The following is a 22,158-nucleotide window of genomic DNA, read 5'->3' on the forward strand; positions in this document are numbered from 1 at the left end:
AAAAAACAAAGGTCACATTGTTTATTCTATTGTTCATAATGTGTGCTGTGAAAGGAAGCCAAAATAGCCATTTAAAGGGGAATTTGATAAACAGTGTACATAACATATCTCATAAAAAATTTCCCACTGAAGCTTGCAAAGAAAATGATAGGTAAAAGAGCAAAGCAAATGCTTGTTAGAATTATGGAAAGCCCTTTTGTCTTTGCCTTTTTTCTTTTTACGTTGTGAGTCCAAGCAGTTAATTTAAAAGAGAAATCTAAATAAGTGAATAAGATTTTATCTTTTGTCAAATTTATTTTTCTATGTTTTGAGTGAGTCAGTTCTTAGAATTTCAACATATTAGTGATGACATATGCAAAAATAAATATAAAAATATGAAACTCAACGCAATTTAAGGCTAGTTTCATATATTTGTTATTGATTCATATTGTTGTAGAATCTCTTTCAATAACTTAACAGTTATAGTCTAACAAGAAGAAAATATGTTTTGAGATCTGGGAAGCCTGTGTGGAAATGTCTGCTCCAGGACTGGCTACCTATAGACCTTAATAATACTTATCACAAAATTGCATAGAGTTTAAATTAAAATATATGTAAATCTCCAGTAAATATTAATTCCCTTTTCTCTAAATACTATGATGTGATCTCTCAGATATAACAACACATGGAAATAATAATTGTGATTCAGAAAAGTACACAAGTCTATCAATGAGAAGACTTGGTCCCTAAACTTGTTTTTGCAACAACTGAACAAATAAATTAGTTTGCTTTTTCTTTCTAAATTCTTTAAATATCTTTTAAATTACTTCGAATGTAGGTTTTGCTATTGTAATACAGAGACCCAAAATGCCAGTGATTTAAACTAAGATAGACATCTATTTATCTTTAACATAAAAACCTGGAATTCGGCAATCCAGGGTTGACATGGTAGTTCCCTGGTTAGGAGATCAAGGCTCTATTTTGTTTTGTTACTATATGTCATCCTCATGGTCCTAGATGTTTTATCCATCATTCCCTTGTTGGCACTGCAGCCAAAGTAAAAAGTCAGTGAGGGGGGGAGAGCATGACTCCTACCCCTCTTTTAAGGACATGATCAGAAATGTGCACATATCACTTCTAGTGACATGCTGTTGGCTACTAGTTCTGTAGCTATACCTAGCTGCAAGAGAATCAGGAAGTGCAATATTTATGTGGGAAGTCATATGTCCAGATAAAAGTTATATTATTATGTAAGAAAGAAAAAAGGAATACTGGGGGACAACCTGCAGTTTCTGCCATCCCAGTCAATCATGCAAATGTATAAACATCATAATTTATGTAAAGGCAATCTGGTAACTTTTTAAAATAAACTTTGAGATTGTTTACTAACACTTGATTGTGCTGAATTTTTCAACATTGACCTCCTGTAAATAGTGTCAAAAAGTCTCAAAACTTTAATTTGATTAAACTTGAATAGATTCATTAATGGGGATATTTAATGACCATATTGGTGAAATACGAAAAGCCAAAGTTTTCTATTGTAGGCTTTAGATAGAGTCGTCATAAGCAGCATCACTTATCTCAGCCTTGCCTCCCTTTTGCAGTCATTTTGTAACAACCTACTGTTAAGTATGTAATAAGACAAGATTTAAAACAAATACAGGACTCACATATACAAAGAAATGTCTTTTTAAAAAGGTTTCTCTAACCCGTGCCATGATTGCAAAAAAAAAAAAAAAAAAAAAAAATTCTGGAATTATTCTACTGGGTTGTTTTAGGCTCTCGTCTCCAAGCTACACAACCCAGAACTGGTCTCATCGTTTTCTCCTTCTGAGTTTTTTCCTTTGTTGTCCTCTCTTTGCCTTGCTGGTTCCACAGCAGTCAGAAGCAGCACTGCTTCAGCCAACAGTCCAGTGACCTTCTCGAACAGGGCTGTGCCGTGCTATCAGGAAGCCAGTGGCTGTTGGAACAAGGGGCTCTGATAGGTGGGCCACTTGTGTTGGGTGGGAAACAATGTATACATTTCTTGCCCTTTGTCATTATTTCATCCAATGAAATATGTATTGAGTAGCTACGTCTCTGTCAGTGTACCAGATTTTAGAGATGAAATAGGGAACCAAATAAGATAGTATCTCTGCCCTGTTGACCTTGGAGTCTAATGAGAGGCAGACACCATTCTGAGAAATATCGCACACATCAGTGTCCAATTAGAATGTGATCAGTGTTACAAAGAGATACACAGGGGATGTGTGGGGTCAGAAAGGCTTTACTAAATAAGAGATACTAAAATTAAATTTGGAGGATGAATTAATTAGGTAAAGATAGTGAGAGAGAAGGAGACGCTGAAAACATATTTTAGTTACAGAGAGGAGCTTACATAAAGGTCCTGTGATGGAAAATTAGGTACTAATAGTCCAGGAACTAAAATCAGGCCAGTGTGCCTGGAATGGGTGATTAACCTGGAGAGAAAGAGAGGTGAAGGTCACTACTGGGCCATATTGTTCATGATAAAGATTTTTTTAAAATCCACACAGTAACAAAATTATTGGAGTGCTTGAGCAGGAGAATAACATGCTAAAATCTTTCTTTTTAAAAGAACCTTTCAAACTATGGACTTAAGATAAGTAGGTCCTGTGTAAGAAACCAAGAGGACCAGGGGGGCGGGTATCACAGTTGTTTAGGCAAGAGGAAAAGTGATGGACCAAAGGACTGGAACTTGGGAGATGTATAGAGAAGTGAGTAATATTTAGTAAGTAAAACTGATATGGCTTAGTGATGAACTGAATTTGTAGGGTGATGGAATAGAAAGTATTAAGGAGACTCTTACTTTCCTGTGTGTCACCTTAATTTAATTTTTTTATTTAAATTTTTTATTGTTGACACTATTGCAGATATCTCCCATTCTCCCCCCTCCCAACCTTTGCCCACCTCCACCCAGCCTCTGGCTCCCTCTCCCTTGGAACTGGATTGATGATGAAGTATATCCTTATTTAGAAAGAATGGGGCTTATCTAGTGAAAAAGAAATGCATTCAGGTATATTTTATAAGTTAACTAGAGGCCCAGTGCACGAATTCGTGCACCAGTGGGATCCCTTGGCCTGGCCTATGGGATCAGGCCGAAACCGGCTCTCCGACATCCCCCGAGGAGTCCCGGATTGTGATAGGGCACAGTCCAGGCTGAGGGACCCCACTGATGCATGATCAGGGCTGGGGAGGGATGCGGGAGGTTGGCCAGGTTGGGAGGGACCACAGGAGGGCTCCAGGGTGTGTCCAGCCCATCTCTCTCAGTCCCATTCGGCCGGACCCCAGCAGCAAGCTAACCTACCAGCCAGAGCATCTGCCCCTGGTGGTCAGTGCACATCATAGCGACTGATTGAGTGGCCTTAGCATATCATTAGCATATTATGCTTTGATTGGTTGAACGGATGATCGGATGACCAGACACTTAGCATATTAGGCTTTTATTATATATAATGAGATAACCTGAAGAGGAAATATTTATAAAGCAAAGAAGAAAGTCTAAGGTTAAAAATTTGGCAAATGTGAAACTTCATTTTCTAGAAAGAAGAGATTACAAAAGAAATGGAGAAGAAGAGGCTAAGGACATAGGAGGAATCCCAGGAAGATATGGCTTCATGAAAGCTAAAAAAAATAAATAAATATTAAGCAAGTGAGTTAGTTAATGACGTTAATTGTTGCTGAAAACTCAAGTTAAATTGAACAAGAAAAATGTCCATTGAATTTTTGGGGAAAGACTTAAACATAATTGATATATATATTTGTGTGTTGCTACTTAAATAATAAGGTTGATGATGCTAAATGGCTGATGTCTAGGGGAGAAAGGTGGAGATTTTCAGAAGTTAAATTTTTCTTGTCAAAGATTTCTTTTACTTCAATCCCTTGTCTTGATGCAGTTTACTGTAGAAGTGTAATTCATGAATGCTAAACACAATTTAGAGTTCCAAAATTTTATATCTACTTTATTACTTATCTTATTATTGAAATATAGCTGTTTTAATAGGCCCACAAGAATGCATAATGAGTTTTTTAAAAATATAAACAAACTTTTTTTTTTCACAATAACTTTTTTCAGTCTTCTAATTTCCAAATGGTTATTAATGATTTGGGATTTGTTACTATCAGTGGCAGATTCTCTAATTTTCTATCATTATCTTGTTACGAATAACAGCTATAAAGGAACATTGGTAACTGTGTTAGACTTGTGCTTTGTTTTTTTTGTTTTTTTAATACTACTTATGGATATCAACCCTCTAAACAACTAGATAGCAAAAGCAGAAGCCTGCACTCTAATAGGGTCGGTTATGGGCAATACTCCCACCAGCTCTCTGGCGTCCTCTGTAAAGGGCAGTCAAAGCTAGCCCCAGTGACCAGAGGAGAGAGGGATGTAAGAAGCAAGAGAGATGCTTTCGTTTGGAAGAAATACAAAATGGGCGAGTATTTATTTCCACTGAGTAAGTAGAAACAATAAATTAGCAAGTCATTAATGAAATATTCTAAACAGCAGTTGAACATAGCTAAAAGACATGGGCCCAAAGCTATGAAAATGGACTGAGCTGGCTTGTGAGATAAGAGTTGTAGACAACAGTATGGTTGTGTTAATGTCTAAGTATTTGCACTCAGAAATATTTATTTTTCCCTATAACATCTGCTATATAGCAGGGAGAATTGGGAAGGAGTGCAAATAAAAGTGAAATAAAGGCTACATGGAAAGCCCACATATGTGCAAGACAATCCTCTTTAATGGAGAGCGGTCATAATTTTCAATGTAGTTAAGTATAGTTTTCTTGGCATGAAATTATGGACTACTTCATTTGGAAGTGACCCTGGCGATCATATACTCTAGCTTCTTCATTGTACACATAGGGGAGTTCCTTCAGCACTAAGAACACTGAGTTCTCAGGAAGTAAGTGATTGCTGATTCAGTAAAGGAATCTAACTCCTGCTCCTGCCCCATAGGGAAACTAATTTTCCTTTGCATGCTGCCACTTGCCAGTTTTTCAAACGGCAATCACTTTGTGTTGTCCCATTTTTTACGCAATAACTATCAGTTGTGCCCCTTGCATCGGGAACTACTTGTGTGACATAAACTGAGTATGCATAGATGAAAGGTGCAATGCTCTTGCCTTTAAGAAGCTGAGGGTGGAGGGAGGATTAGCGTAGGGTGTTCTACAAATGAGCAATCCTGATGGCCAGAACATAGGAGTTATGAAGAGCATTAAGAAGACATGGAGAGGGTATGCTGTGGTAGGAGTTGAGTTGGAAAAGATTTGTGATCCTGCAGCCTTGTGTGCCAATCAAAGGAGTCTGGACCTTATCCAGGGAGCCACTGAAAGTCTGTAGCCAGGGTGTGTCTTAGGCAACACTGGCATTATGGTGAAGAGACTAGATGCATTTGTACCTCTCATCAATAAGAGTTGATGAAAAGAGGAAGTAAGTTGTCCACCAAACTCTTGAGGAAGGCATGGGCCTAAAACAATTACTGAAAGACCTGGGAATTCCCAGTATCTCCCAGTGGGAAGAATCTCTGGAAGATTCTCTTTAAATTTTTTTTTACTTTTTTATTGAATGTATTGGAGTGACATCCTATCTAATAAAGAGGGAATATGCTAATTGATTGTCACGCTGTTGCAAATATGGTGGTGCCCACAGCCAATAAGGAGGGAATATGCTAATTGACTGCCCTGCCCTCAAAGATAGTGGTGACCACAGCCAAAAGATGGTGGTGCCCAGTGCCCTCAGCCCTGTAGGGGCAGCAAGTGTGCAGCAAGGCTGGGCCCGCCCCCAGGTGGGTCCAGCAGCTCCGCGCACCTGCCTCCGGAGTCCCCCAGTCCCCTCAGTGCCCCCAGCTGCCCAGGGCCAGCCCAAGGCACAGGCAAGCCTTGGACAGCGGCTGCCCAGCCGCCCAGGGCCACCTGAGGCTCAGGTAACCAGGGCTGGCCAAGGCTGGCGCTGCTGGCAGTGTCAGCAGCACAGGTGTGATGTGGCGTGGCCTTGCCCTGATCGCCGGGTCACCTCCCACCCCTGAGGGCTCCTGAACTGTGAGAGGGGGCAGGCCAGGCTGAGGGACCCCCCTTCCAGTGCATGAATTTTCATACACCAGGCCTCTCGTTGGTTAATAAAATTATATAGGTTTCAGGTTTAAAGTTCTAAACTACATAATCTATATATTGTATTGTATGTTTACCACCCCAAGCCAGGTCTCCTTCCATCACCATTTATCCCCCTTTACCTTCCTGAAGATTCTTTAAAGGTGACAACTGCTAATACCTGAGCTATAACTTAGTGAAGAAACTACCGTGCAAGGAAACTAGTCACAACTGGGAAATTCCAAATGATAAGAGAGTTTCCTAAGCCTGTACATTGTCTCACCCAACTGCATTGGCTTCATGTTGTCTGAAACATCTGCAGGTAGCAAACCAAAGATTGAATAATATATATAATTGCATAAAAACTGGAAATGAAGTGTACCTAATATGAAGATGAAAAGAAGATTTAAATAAGTATAAAGTAAAACATGCAAAATGATAAATACATGAAAGGCAAAGTTACCATTTTACCAATAAAAAATACAACTAAGAAGAATTAGTTGGTACCATTTCAAAAACTCTTAATGTATAGGATCCTAATGCTTTGATCAATAATTCTATGTTCTTTTAGCATTCTAACCTAATTTGGTTTTTATACTGTACCTAGTTTTTCCTATACAAAGTTAACTTTATTGTTTTCCCTAGACACGTTTGTAAATAGTATGAAAGTCTCAAAAATTTTAATAATCTCAGTTAAATAGGAGTTACTAATATTTCTAATACTAGTACTTGAATTCTAATTATCTTTCCAAATTGGCTTTGGATTTTGTTTTTTCATTGAATCTCAATTGAATTCACCATTATAGGTGATGATGTGGAAAATGTATCTTTATGAGACTATGTGCTGGGATTTAGTATCTATTCAAAAAAGATGAAATGATTTTAGGAAGCAGTTAGATAATTAAGCTGGTTTTGGTAACGTATTCTCACACCTAATGGACATCATTAAAAATAAACTGAGAGAATCAAATTTCTCATTACCATTTCTTTTCTCAAATTTATAGAATGGCCATTCTGCTATATGCTCAAGAGGTTTTAAATGATAATGTAAAGTCTCTTATTGCAAATTCTAGGATTACTGAAAAATAAAACCCACACAGGTTTCTCATTATTGTTCCTTTCCTCAAATTCAAAGAATGTTCATGTTATTATATGCCAAATAGCTTCTAAATTATTATAGGGAATATTTTATTACTAATTTTTAGGATTACTTGAATCATATCCACCATTAAAATGTATAGGAAAACTCAAGTTAGCTCTTACAATATACCATTTCAGCTAAATAGGAGGGTATATATTCTTACAAACACACAGAAACTATAGAGAATAAAATTACAATGTATATTTTCTTTGAATAGAGATGTTCAGTGGACTATTTGCAAAATACCCACATTTCCCAATTAAAAGACACAATAGTAAGCACATGAAAGAAACAATTACTGTAATGTTCTATAATGGAATGAAAAAAACAAATGTTTTTACACAATTTCAAAAATATGATATATGGGGGGAGGAGAATCAAATGTCAAAAATATAATCTACATGGGAGAAGACCCACGCGCCCACAAGGAGAAGCAGTGTGGGCTGGACCACCTCTTTCGAGGCCAAACATCCCTAAAACATGCCAAGGAAATGCCACTGTGCTTCTTTCTTTTTCACCAAGGACAGAGTCTGCCATCCACCATCTTAATGAATTCATAACAGGTAAAGCATGTGTGGTCCAGATGCCAGTGGATTAGACAAACCCGTGTCATACTTGGTCTGAGATCTGGGGAAGTCTGACTGAACTGCAGACTCTTCCTTCTTTTAGGTGTTTGATGGTATAGCTGGGCCTGGTCTGAGATCTGTCTCAGGATCAGTTTGATCTAATCCCACAACATCTCTAGGTCCCCTGATGACAATATCTAAATCTCTATGACTATCTATCTTAAATTGTATATATTAAACCTAATCTCTTAATAATGTTTCTTCTTACACTGCGGTCTGCTGTCACCAAACTAGAATAGTTCTACCTCAGGACTCTCACCTTGAGTTTAAAATGGCTCTTTCCTGCCAATGACAGCATGAGTCAAGCTGAGACTGTCCCCATTCTTCCTTTCACTAGACCACCAGGGCTCAGTGGAGAGGAGAAACCTGAAGATGCAATCATAACCCTTACTGACCTCTCATTTTTGACACTGAGAGCAAAAATGAAACAGAGCATTTTCTAGTTTTATCTAAAAGTTTTTATTCACTCAAAGTACAAGTGTAGAAGAAATCAACACTTGTACTTTACAGGATTCTGAAAAACTGTCCAAGAGTTATAAATTACATTTAATTTTGACTCTACATAAAAGTATTTTTCCTCCCTAAAGGCAAGACCAACACAAAAACGTGTTTTGGGGACTACTTTACTTCTATGTTGACTATATATTAACAATGCTATATATCACTTTTATTAACCTCTTTGTAATGAGCAGAATTTTTAAAGTAGAAGATATGGTAGACTTGTCACAAGAAAATGAAACATTCTGTATTTCAGGCTATTACTTTTGTTCTTGCTTTGCAATTACAAAATAGACATTTTGTCAAATGTCCACAGACTCTCTGGTTTGACAAATGGTATTTTACTGCCTGTCCTTCTCTAAGACATTTTTACCATTTTCATTGTTCTAAAATATGCCATTCATAAGGGAGAACTCTAATAGAAAAATGTGTCACACAAAATAAATAACAAAACTTCCAATTCTAAACTAGCTTAAACATATAAGGCTTCATGACAACCTGTCACCTTCACTATCATTGATGGTTTTGTTACACATTCTTTTGGAGTGTTTTGTGTTGAATTTGAAGATCACATTGTTCATTTGACTACCTCTTTCGTTATCCCTTCCCCCTTCTACTCTTTCCCTCTCCGCCCCCCACACACCAAAAATGGCAATTAAGCAAGGTTATAATTCTAATTATCTCATAGCTATAAAAAGAAGTGACATTTATTTCAGTCTGAGAACTTGATGGAATAAGCACATAAAGGATAAAAGTTCCACATCAAGCAAACTCCCTCTCTACTGAAAGTGGGTCAGGTAACAAGAAGATAAATAAAATGCAGAAATTAAAATAATGGCATAAGATTAATCAAAATGCAATAGTTACATTCTAATTTCATGAGGGTAGGGGATTCATAGCATCTACACTCACTGGAAAATGTCCCAAACAAGGGCTCTCTGAGGAGACCACAAACTCCTCACCAAGTCACCATTGCTGAATAATAGAAGCAACCTGGGGCTTCTTTGTACACTTACAATACCCTTTTGTATACTTACCAGAAAATGTTAACCTCTGGATTTCCTAACATTGTTAATTTGAAGCAAGAATTTTCACTATCAGATAACAGTGAAAATGAAACTAAGAAAAAATCCTAGTACACTGAGCTTGGAAATTTCCACACGAAAATAACAATTTCTATCTAGATTAACACCACAGGCTCCCTTTTGGGTAGTATTCTTGGTTTGTCTGACTTCTTAACCTCTAAGCATCAGATGGCCTGACTTTTTTTTGTTTTGTTTTGTATTATCCAGACCTGGATAAAGAGGAAATTAATTTCTTAAGACTTCTCTTTAATCCTTCTGTCTTTCTTTATCTGCTCTGTAACAGCTTTAAAATGAGCCCATCACAATAGCTATTTCACAATGGGTAACCTGTCTCTCAGTGACATTATCTGGAATGGTTGACTTAAGCAAAGTAATTTATCTGCCTCACAGAGGTTCTGTTTCCTCCCTTTCTATTGATCAGTAATTCATTCTTATTCAACCAACATACAGTGTTTCTACAAAAGTGTGCATTCTTTTATCTGCATTGGCTTTTTAGGCCATTATCACCTTCATGGAAAGATCAGCTTACCTGACAAACACCACCTCCTGGACCTGCCACTTCCAACAGGCTTCCCACAGCCTTTTCTGTTGTATAGTATTTCATCTCAGTTTTGGCCTTAATAATTCCATCACAGTAGACATGAACATTGATGGAGCCAGCAGGAAAATCTTATAAAACACAAAAATAGAGTTAGGAGCTGAGTATATAATGTATCTCTCACATTATTATACCTCTTAGAAAATATGAAGGAAGGCTTTAAGAATTCATAATGATTTTACTAACATCTAGCACTGATATTTTCTTTTTTATCTTTAGAAGTTAGAAATCACATAATAGAATGTACAATTTTAGACTTGTTAAAAAATTTACAAGATAACACATGGTAAAAGTATAATAAAAGTAAAGCACTAAGTCCTTTCTCCCTAACTACTAACTTCCATTAAAAAAAATCTGTGATCATCTTTAAATAATAGTTTATAATTTAGAACAGTAAAATTGCTCATAAAAGGGTATTTGTTACTACTCTTATGAAGAAAATTTCCATAAATTATGGACAAGTTTCTCAAAATTATCTTTGAACAGAGAAATAATAGAGTCAATTGAAATTATAGAACTTCTATTCAATTGATTATAATAAAAAACCTTTGGGAATGCAAGATTTAATGCCCTGTTATTTAAGTACTAGTTACACCATACATTTATTTATCCAAAGTCTTTTGTGAACATCCTGTTTAAAGTGGTTAATATACTTCATTGTGAATTCTGACATAATACACTAACAGTTAAAGTTACCTAAGAATTTTGGGCTTCCCGTGAAATAACAATAAACAGTCATTTCAATAGCAAAGTCATTGTGTTTTATTGAAACAAAAATAAACAAAATAAATAAACTCATTTCCAGAACATAGTTTAAAAACTTTCACTCTTTGTCTGGAAACATGTTCCAAATTATCCTGGGAAAATTTTGTCACCTAAACATCTGGGGTTTGGAATAAGCCATTAAGAACAAGACTAAAAAGCTACTTATAATCCTAATCCCCAAATGAAGCTTTGAATATTTAAAAGTCCTTAAGGTTTAAGCATTAATTTTACTTTATCTCCTAAAGTAAAGGATCTTACAGTATTGCTCGAGGTAATCTAAAGCCCACAAAAGCAATCTTAAGCTTAGCTAGATGAAGAAACTGAAATTTCCCCTTGCCATATTGCCTGACTAGACACTTAACCTATATTATAAAGGAGAAGCTTTCTCTTCCTAAAGTATCTGTCCAATAGGGAATGAAAGAGAAATAACAACAAAAGACTGAAAGTTGTAAAGTGCATCTCATCACCTACAGCCATGCACATCTGGTGACAGGGGTTCTGGAGTTTTGGGAGTGAAATGAAATCAATCTCAGTAAATTTCATAAGGATGATTTTGAATGAAGATATTGATTTTGTTTATCAGAAAAGAGATTAGGAGTTTTACAATGGGGTGGTGTTGTTGCCTTTCTGAAAGAAAGTCAGGTGATAAATGATAAGAGAGATATGGTCAGATTTGGTTGCTAGGTCTTTGATATAGAATACTAAAATATTCTAGAATAGAAAATTAAAATGAACTCATTTGTTTCTGATATCTGGAGCCATTCATTGACTCAAAACTTTGCCATTAGATCTACTGATAATGATGCTGATTTTGGAGTAATCCTCCAAAGAGATGTCCTTTGAAATACTGTCTTTGCTGTGTACTTTTTCACATCTATTGAATGTCATTGATTAAATAAGACCTAATTACCATTTCCATATGGATTCATCTGCTTGGGAGGGCCTCCTTCAGAAGGTATTTCTGAATTGGCCTTTTTTTGTGAACAATACCCATATGGCTTGAGCATTATTTTACATTAACTGTGGGCACTATGGTGTCTACATTTTATAGCTCTTCAATGAAAATAAAATCAATTACTTTAAAGATTCAAATAGAAGAGAGGAAAAGTGAATTCTTGTATTTATAATCTAAAGTAGGCAACTCACGTTTAACACAGGAGGTATACACAAAGATAGGCCAAAGTCACCAACCAAGCAAGGTTGTGGGAGTCAGCTATGAGGAAGCAAAAAGACTTACAATGGAAGAAAAACAATAGAACTTCTTGCCCTCATCAGACATAGATACACAACAAAGTACACTTACAGAGGAGCAGTGGTGCTAAAAGGTTCTACTTAAATTTCAAATCTCAAGTTCCAGGCTCTTCAAGAGTCTTTGTCAACCTTTCTTGTCTCTGTGATTTAAGTGGTCTGTCCTTCCATCTGAAGGAACAACTAAAGTAATTTATGGAAGATATAATTCAAAGGTATTTCTTAAAAGTCAGAATTACATTCACTAATTCCACTTAAAAGGATATTTCACAAATCCATTATTTAAGAGTGTCTCACTTTCTATATTTCCATTATATGAGATGCTGTGTTCCTTTGTGAACCAATTTTAGCCCATATCACATGGTAAACCTTAAAAACATCTACCAAATGTTTCCATGGGAACTGAAATCAACATGACTCTTTTGATTAGAACAGTATAATTAAATAAATACTGGTAGCTTCAAAACCTTGGTCATGCCTAAAAATGAATATAAGTTTTATATATGTTAAAGTCATCTTCCTGAAGATGATATAGAAAATTTTCTTATTGTTATTTGTATAAGCAGGTTCAGATTAATATTTGGTACATCCTAAAGTATTTTTTATCCTTTTAAAATGAAATATGATGTTATAATTTATATTATTCAGAACTCAGTTTCCTAATTAATAAATAGATTCTATATCATTGTGGATTCATTTTATATTATTTTCAACTTTTAATTGGTTGTCCCCGTGTTGCATAAAATATTTTTCTGGCTGAGCTGCAGGTACCAGAGGAATACCCTCTTCCTTCTGAGTAAGAATTAGTTAATATTTCTAGTTTAAAGCCTTAACATGTATTTTTATATGTTTTGGCATAAACTGGACTATAGTAAATTTAAATTCTTTCAGCACAAAACAGTTTTTCTCTGAGACAAACCTGTGGATACCATTGGGAAGATTTGGTTTTTAGAAAATAAAATAATTACAAGTTTATCAAGTTATTGAGCTGAGAGGGAGAAGGCAAAATTTAGAGGATATTTTCTCAAATGAAAAAATCCAGTTAATATTTATAGGTGTGTCAGAAGGGAAAGAAAAAGAGAAACTTAAGATTTCTTCCCTGTGTAGCACACTGTACTTTTATATAATTTTGTTATTCTCTGAATTGTTACTAAGTTAGAAAGAAACATACATTTAAAAAGAACATTAATATGGCATAGTGGTGGGTTGGAGAGACAGAAATCTGAGACCATGTATTTGATATGCCTCAATGTTGAGAAACTAGTAGTACACACACACACACACACACACACACACACACACACACTTAGATGGTTAGAAGCAGGTATCCAAACAAAGGAAATAGAGTATTTAGTCTTAGGGGTAACCTTTTCTAACAGAAATGCTAGTTGCCTACCCCAATGTCTATTATCTTCTTCTTTTTAGAAAGAGATTTTGATTTTCTTTTGTTGTTGCAGGACACAGTTCCATCCAACTAAAAAGACTAGATTTTGTACTCTTCCTTTTGGCTAGATATGACCTTGGGATTAAGTTCTGGCTAATAGGAAATTTATTATTATTTAATGAAACTTTCATTTCTTTATCTCAGTGGTGTGCTGAGAAACTAACTCCCCAGAAGGAAAGAAGAAAAAAAAAAAGCCCTGGTATTTAGATTTGCCCATATCTGGTGTAAATACTTACACTATGGCTGATTTCAAGCTACCAACGTGTTATGGACTGTATGGTATCCACCCTCCTCCCCCACCCAAATTCTTATGTTGCAGCCCTGACCCCTAATGCACCAGATTTGGAGATAAGGACTTAAGAAGGTAATTAAGGTTAAATAATGTGATAAAGGTGGGGGCCTTACCTAATAAGACTGGCATTCTTATAAGAAGAGGAAGAGATACCAGAGAAAAGGTGTGCAGAGAAAAGGCCATTTTTGGATAGAGAAGGTGGCCATCTGCAAGCCAAGGAAGGGGATTTTGCCATAAACCATCTGTTGGCCTGTTGATCATAGACTCCGAGCCTCCAGAGCTGTGAGAAAATAGATTTCTATTGGTTAAGCCATCGAGTCTGTGGTACTTTGTTAGGAAAGTCTGAAAAGTTTAAAAGTGGTGTAACTGCATGCAATGAAACTAAAGCAGTCATATTTTTGTCAAAAAATTAAAATTTAAAGTCATCAAGACTGCATTATAAAAGTTACAAAAGCCTCCATTAACCAGAAAAGGGGGGCTAGAAGGGTAATATCATGTAAGGAAAAATATCCTATAAGTAAATTACATCTAGAAAACTTTTACTTTACAAAATTAGTTTTCATTTGTAATGCTACCAGCAAGACACCCATGAAAAACACACATGGTGTCTAAATAAGACAAAGAAAAATCGTTTGGGCAAAAATAAAAAGGATCCCAAATCAATTATATAGAAAAGATTCCTTTATTAACTTTTGGTCGAGAATATGTTTGTATATTTTCAGAAAACAACTCCAAGACCATGTGGATTCCTGCAACAGAGAGGAATTGACAGGTCTGCTCCAACCACGAAGACAAGAGGAGAAACAGTCCAGAGATGGAAGACGCTGACGACGCCTTGCCACGCCAGCAGTCAGCAGCTGTGCAACACAGCAGGTTGCCTAGGACCAAACCAGAAAGCGTCGGACCTGCATTGCCACCATGTGCCCACCATCCAGATATCATTGCTGACATGTATACTTAAGGAACTGTTTGACATTGAAACGGGGACTCAGAACTGTTGGACATGGAAATTGGGACTCAAACATTTTTTGTTATTATATGTTTATTTCTAGTCTGCAGAGGCAAGATTTTTTAAAGGAATGAAATGGGGAAAAAAATAGATACAGAGGCAAAGAAGCATTGAACAGACTGTCAAACTACAGCGGGAAGGCAGAGGAGGTTGCGGGGGGGGGAGGGGGGGCTGTAAGAGATCAACCGAAGGACTTGTACGCATGCATATAAGCATAACCAATGGATAAAAAACACTGGGTGGAGGGGGCAGGTAAAGGCATGTACTGGGGGGTAGGGGAGCCGGGGAAAGGTCAATGGGGAAAAAAAAAAAGGAGACATATGTACTACTATTTGTAATACTTCAAACAATTAAAAAAATAATAAAAAAATAAAAAATATAAAAAATAAAATAAAAATAAATAAATAAATAAATAAAATAAAATAAAATAAAAGTGGTGTAACTGAATATGAATTAGGGAAGAGATACAGAAAATTGGCTCTATCAATCCAGTATGAAATGTTCCCAGCACACCACTACTTCATCATATGGCTCTGAACATGGGTGTGATGGCAAAAGTCTTTGGAGCCATCTTGTTCCATACTAATTATGGCCACACCCTAGGACTGTGGAATGGTGACTAGAAATAAGCCTGTGTCCTGGACAATACTGTGAAGCTGCCATACCAGCCCTCAACACAAACCAGATTTAGTATAAAAAACTCTGGTTACAGCACAAGAGAACATTTATAGGAAGCAAACCACATTTTAAGTCATGTGACTGATTAACTCAGTCTGGATGTTCAAAAATCAAGTCACATGAGCATGTTTTCTAGGCTGAAAAGAGACTGGACAGATAGGGGCCTCTTCTTGACACTGATGCATCCATATTCTTTAAAAGAATGCTGAGAGTGGAGAGGGGTTCTTGATATGCTTCCACTTTAATTTTTGATCACTCCATTTTAACTTGGTATTCAAAAAAGTACAGAAAAATGTTTTAAAGATGATGTGCAAAGAGTAAAGCTGATTGAGATCATTTCAGCGTTGGAAGTCACCAATGGGTAAGGGATTACATATGAGATGAAATAGAACTGGGAGCACTCCTGAGCATGATTCTTCAGGGTAAAATGGGACAAACTATTTTGCTAGTTATTATATCAAGAGATATAAACACAGGACTAAGAGATGAGAGGGGCAACATGAGGTATGCGACATTTATAAAGAAAGATAAACCCCTCAATTCTCTTCCCTATAGGGAAGAGAAGGAAGTTTTTATTTATTTTAATTTATCTTTATTGTTGGAAGTATTACAGATGTCCATTTTCCCCCCACTGACCCCTTCCATCCTGAACCCATCACCACCCCCACCCCAGGTCTTTTTAAATGGTTTACCACACCCCCACTGTGTTTAAGGGAATTGCTAGAGGGAGAGATTGACACTTTGTTCCTCCATTGGATGTCTGTTTAAGTGTGGTCTTATATCTTATCTTTTAATCTCAAAAAATCCCATAAGTAAGTACTTGAAATGTCAGTAGATAAGTCATTTTATCAATAAGAACATTGAGGCACAGAATGATGAAGAGACTTGTCTAAAGTTACCCAGTAAATGGCTCCTCACAGAATAAAAACAGCTCTCTTGGTCACTAGTTTGTTTCTTTGGCTACCTGCAGCTTCTGGACCAATCATTAGTCTTTAAGAGCATGCTGGGCACTCTCTCGTACTCCACAATTGGTGTAGAGAAAAAGAAAGCCTATTGTACAGTCAGTGCTTTTCAAGCACTTCCTGAGATGATGGGTATGTTCTAATAAATCATTTGAAATGTGATTAGTGTAACTAAGGGACTGAATTTTAAATTTTGTTTAATTAAAATAAATTAAAGTTTCAAAAACCAGATGTGGCCAGCGGCTGTAGTATTGGCCAGTGCAGCTACAAAGCATACTTACTCCAGATCCCCAAATACATCATGACATCAGTTTACTAGGTGTTAACTAGCATTAAAATAAAATAAAATAAAATAAATACAATCCCTAGTTCTCTGATTATAATGCCCATTGCATGTTCTTGCATGTTGTTGACTTTTTCATTATTGCTCTTAACATATTAGCCAGAGTTATTTAAAATTCTCTGACTGATAACCTCTGTGCCACAACTAAATCTGGTTCAAAGTTTGCTTTCTTTCTTTAGACTAATGCTGTTTTTTGGCTTTTGGCATGACTTGTAATTTCTCACTGAAAACCACACATATTGTGTCAGGTATAAGGAATGAAGTCAGTAGGCATGCAATGAGAATGTATAGTAATCTGGGTAGGACTTGGGCTGTATTTAATGTTTGCTGTAACTATACATATCAGAAATTTCAAATTCTTCTACTGTCCTTGTTTTTGTCCTCCCTCTTGACCTTGTGTTTCCCTAAGTGCTCCTCCTCAGAAAGATTCTGCATCTTGCAGTATTGTCAATGTGGAGGGCAGGAAGGGACTAGACCTCGGGGTCTAGAGTCAGAGTAGAAAAATTTAAAACAACCACTTGGAAAGGTCACCCCCCGCAGGCACTATAGAACTCCCCATTCCATAAATAAAAGAAATAGTTTCTGCCTGACCACCACTCCCCTACCTGCCAGAGGCATTACAGAGCTGTCTCTGTAACGAACAACCCATATAGGGAAAGGTCCCGTGTAGAACTTCCTCACTGCGCGAGCGAACCATATTAGGAAAAGTCCAGGACAAAGGGGTCCCACATTCGCGGGTCATTCAAAGGGGCCAATCAGGGAATGCCAGGCCAACGGTTATAGAGGGAAGGGGTATAAAGGAAGGGACTGCTCCTTTCAACGGCGCTCTCGCCACGGCACTTGCCTGCTGCTGCGCCAGCTACAGCGGGGCCCAGATTCGAATCTGCAATAAACTTCTTCCCTGTTAGATCCAATTGGTCTCAGTGGTCTATCTCCGGGGGACGCGCTCCATTACAGTCAACTGTAATGCATTGCCATTAGATTGAATCCTGCAGAGTGGTGCTGGAGGTCAGGCTGAGAGAGGGGAGGCATTCTAATCTTATAATTCAGTCTCTTAATGGGCCCAGGTCTCTTGGTTTGACCTTCACAGATGATTCCTCCCCACTTCCAGGAAGACCAGAGAGGGTACAATGGTGTGCATGCCCTTTCCCAGCTGGGATAAGACTCTGGAAAAGTAGTTTCTTCTGTAGAGCCTCCTTTGTTATGGAGAACATACTTGGAGTATTTCACCATGATTATTCTTCCTCCAACCTGGCAGAGCCTCCAGAAGATCTCAGATCTTCACTCTGAGAAACAGTGAGGTTCCTGGAGGCAAAGCCCACCAAATTACAGGTGCCTCACAAGACTACAGTTCCCAGGAGATTCTTACTCTCAAACTTGTCCACAATCAGCCACCTGAATTTCATCAAAATTACCATGGAAGTGCTCCTACTGGTTTCTGCTCTTGGATGTCACTCTCTTGTACTTTTCTCTCCAAATTTTGGGACAGTGGTTTGCCCTGCAACCATACGAGTAGTTCTCAATGAACTCAGGAAAAGTTATTTATTTTCCATTTGTTCGATTTTTTCTTGTTGTAGAATGGGAGTGACAATATTCAAGTTCTACATGGCAGGGCTAACTACCATTAGTCTAACTATTGCTTTAAAACCTTTGTTTTAGTTATGGGTTTATGCATATGTACTGGCTCATGATATAAAGTGTAGTTCTTACTAGGGCTCAAGAAATTTTAAGAAACAGTGCCATGTGGAAGAGAAAATAAAATTCTAAGGCCATTTCTGTGAGACATGCTCTGTAGATATTCCCACATATACTCATGGAATCAGTCTACATATTCCTACATAGCACACAGCAATTAAAATTTCATAAGAAAATCTCTCATTAATGTACAGAATATACCAGTTGAAAGAAAGACTTGGAGAGGTTTACTTAGCATAACTAGTAAATAGTGGTTTGTTTTGTTTTGCTATAAACTTGCTGTTTAACTATATACACATATTATGAACTAGTAAATCTTGGAAAATACAGACTATCAGCTTTCTGCTTTACTGAAAAACATTTGCACTTTGACATGCTTTACTCTGTGCACTGCTCTTAGCTACTAAGTAAACTGAATATAAAATCTTTTATTAAAATTCTCATAAAATGTTAATATAAGTAATTTTATTTGACATTTTGGTCTGCTATTTGTGAAATATTATCTAAGTTCTTCTTAATTTGCTAAATTGATTTTTTGTGGTGATTTTAGTCTAACTAGATTTAGTTTAAACTCCAAAACTAATTAGAAATTATTCTTCATTAAATCATTTAAAACTGTGCCATAGGAAGTAATGGTCTTTGGAAGAGAAACAAAGAGACAGAGAGTTCTTTCTCATCTCATTTCTGCACATCCTTGTCCATGAGAGGAAACAGTATCTACAATGTTATAAATGCTTGGCATAGTCTTTCCTTTCTATAATTGAACTCTCACTTTGGCTCTGCAAGGAAATCCAGAGGGGACACATGCTTCGCATAACAGCTACATAAAAACCTCAGGATGCATTCGATATAGTCTTTAACTTTAAATACTTTTACATTTCCAAATTTTTAGTAAGATTGCATATCTTTTACTTTAACACATTTTATGAAGTTCACATTTACAAAGTTTTGTAAGGTAATTTTATTCTCTGATTATAAAAAGATAAATTAAAAAAACAAGTAGTCCCACATTGTATATCAAAACATTCTGAAACTAATATAGTCGCTTTTATTTTAGTATAATTATCATGCCATGTGTGGATATTCCATCTGATACTATTTATCGAAGTGCAAGCAAAGTTGCATAATGAAATGGTTAGCTTCATAAATTAAATAAGGAAAAAAAGGGACGATTGTATATAGAAATGTTAGCCTGATGACAAAATCGTGAGAAAGATTTATGCTTTCCAAAACAACCAAAAATATACTCAGGAGCATGACACACAAAAAGACTGAGAGTGGGAGGGAGAGAGGAAGAAGAGAGAGAGAGAAGCAAAAAAGATTTCAAAATTCATAATGAACATCCAAATATCTACTAGTCCTATTACAATAAAGCTGATAATTCTAGTTCCATATATACTAGTTGGTGTATATTTGAGTGTGACACGTATAAGAACATGTAATGTTACTGGATCACATTTCACAACATGGTACACAAGCTAATTTCTCATAATTTACACATTTGTACTTTTGCAAATTCAGATTAATAGTGAAAGTTAAGCACAGGAAACACCTGCAGGACAATATTAGTTTCTGTAGGGAAGTGAAACCATTTATCATAAATTTATTGAAAGAAATTCAGGATGATGTTTTATATTTTTTAAAGCATAAAAGAATTTCTTACCTAAAGCTTTCATACACCATACAGATTTATTCCAAAGGGCTGGCCGTGTTCTAATGCATTTATTATTTGACGTAAATTCAACTTCCACCATATCACCGATTACTTCATCTCTCAAAATAATAAATATTTCACCAGGATTCTATAAGATGAAAAATATAACCCAATTAAACATTTGAAAATGTTTACATTAACTAAATAACCCATTACATTCATTAATGATAGAGGTTGCACGTGGTCATTATATGTCTTCTATCATGTCCATATTTTCAACCATGTTTAGAAATGAAATATGTAAATGTGATTCTCACTACGAGTTTATGGACTTGGTGTCGAGTGAACACTCAGTTTCCCCCCCCCCCCCAATACCATACTTTGCAACTGAAAACGTAGTGAGAACATAGCTGCTCCCCTTTCCTCTTGCCTCTTCCCTGTGTGTGTGGCTCTGTATCTCAGGGGAGTGAGCATCTCTTCAGACACAGACCTCCAGAGAGCTGCAATTCAAATGTTAAACAAACCCCTTTTCCAAATCTTTCCCCCACACCTTTCTAGAACTTGATGTATTTCTCTATAAATAAAAGGACTGAACATTTAAATATGATTATTTATAATTTAAATATGATTTAAAAAAAAGAATTTTAAATTTTACCTGAAAAATATTCTCTTGTTAGTCTATTTATGATGGTTATCACTGAAGGTTATTGAGTTGACTAAAGGTTATAAAACTAAAAGCTTAAAGATTTTTATTAAGGTGGAAAAGCTAAATCTATGTACATAATATAATAAGGATTATTGAAAACCTCTTGGAATTATTTTAAATTAGGAATAAGAAGATTAACATTAATACAGAGAAAAAAGAAATAAATATTTATTAAACATATGTTTTATACTAAAAATGATTTTAAGCCCATTTGTATAGAGATTTTTAAAAATCCTAACCAAAACATACACACACAAATACATACATGCAAATAAATGCACACATGAAAACCAGAATGAAAACTATTATATTTACCTTTTCTGAATAGGGTAACTAACACACAGAGTTAACCTGAAGATGAATCAGAACAACCCAAATTCAAAATCGGCGCTCTATTTTACATCATGTTGTTTAACCTTTCAAATTAACTAAAATGAAATAGTATTTTTATGATTATCCCATATATCACCCTTCAAAGCTTTCTTCAAAGTCAAACTAAACTTAAGTTCCTCACAAAATAAACAGGAGCCTCTTATCAAATTGTGATTACCCAAAAGTCACTAATTACAAAGTTGTTTTATTTAAATGTTATCTCCCTAAGCAAAAATCAACCACCAACAAAGCTTACATATTTAATGCTCTGTACCAAAGAGTTTGTACAAATTCCTTGATGTTACAAAATCATTTCAGCTGACATACATCCTCTTTGGCCATTTCCACCAGCACCCAGTGCTCCCAAATATTTTCCCATGGGCTATTTTGATCTAAATCTCTCCTCACCAATTAAATTGCACATCAAGAAAAGATCCCATCTGGCTGGTGTGGCTCAACAGCCTATGAAGCAGAAAGTCATGGTTCGATTCCCTGTCAGGGCACATGCTCGGGTTGTGGGCTTGATCCCAAGTAGGGGGTGTGCATGAGACAGCCAATCAATGATTCTCTCATCATTGATGTTTCTATCTCTCTCTCCCTCTCCCTTCCTCTCTGAAATCAATAAAACTATATTTAAAAAATAAATAAAAAAAGAGCCCTAATTGGTTTGGCTCAGTGGATAGAGCGTTGGCCTGCAGATTGAAGGGTCCCAGGTTTGATTCTGGTCAAGGGCATGTATCTTGGTTGTGGGCACATCCCCAGTAAGGGGTGTGCAGGAGGCAGCTGATCAATGTTTCTCTTTCATCGATGTTTCTAACTCTCTCTCTCTCTCTCCCTTCCTCTCGGTAAAAAATCAATAAAATATATATTTTTTAAATAAAATAAAAGATCCCATATCAAGGGAACTACCACTATTCCTCCTCTCACTCTTGCCCCACACATCCAATATGTCAGAA

At 36.3% G+C, this 22,158-nt stretch overlaps 1 protein-coding gene across 1 annotated transcript in view; it reads right to left on the reverse strand.

The window, feature by feature from the left end:
- Nucleotides 1–1,753: 1,753 nt before the first annotated feature.
- The window catches only part of BANK1 (B cell scaffold protein with ankyrin repeats 1), a gene marked incomplete at its 3' end in the record, with an annotated part of 112,927 nt that continues 92,522 nt past the window's right edge, over nucleotides 1,754–22,158 (reverse strand). The window contains exons 5-6 of the mRNA XM_080655264.1: nucleotides 9,966–10,105; nucleotides 1,754–1,921 (exon numbers count right to left, since the gene is read on the reverse strand). Of these exons, the coding sequence (XP_080511390.1) occupies nucleotides 1,754–1,921; nucleotides 9,966–10,105 (308 nt within the window). The remainder of the gene's footprint in view (nucleotides 1,922–9,965; nucleotides 10,106–22,158) is intronic.

The sequence above is a fragment of the Plecotus auritus genome, assembly GCF_963455305.1.
Source record: "Plecotus auritus genome assembly, chromosome: 1".
Lineage (NCBI taxonomy): Eukaryota > Metazoa > Chordata > Mammalia > Chiroptera > Vespertilionidae > Plecotus > Plecotus auritus.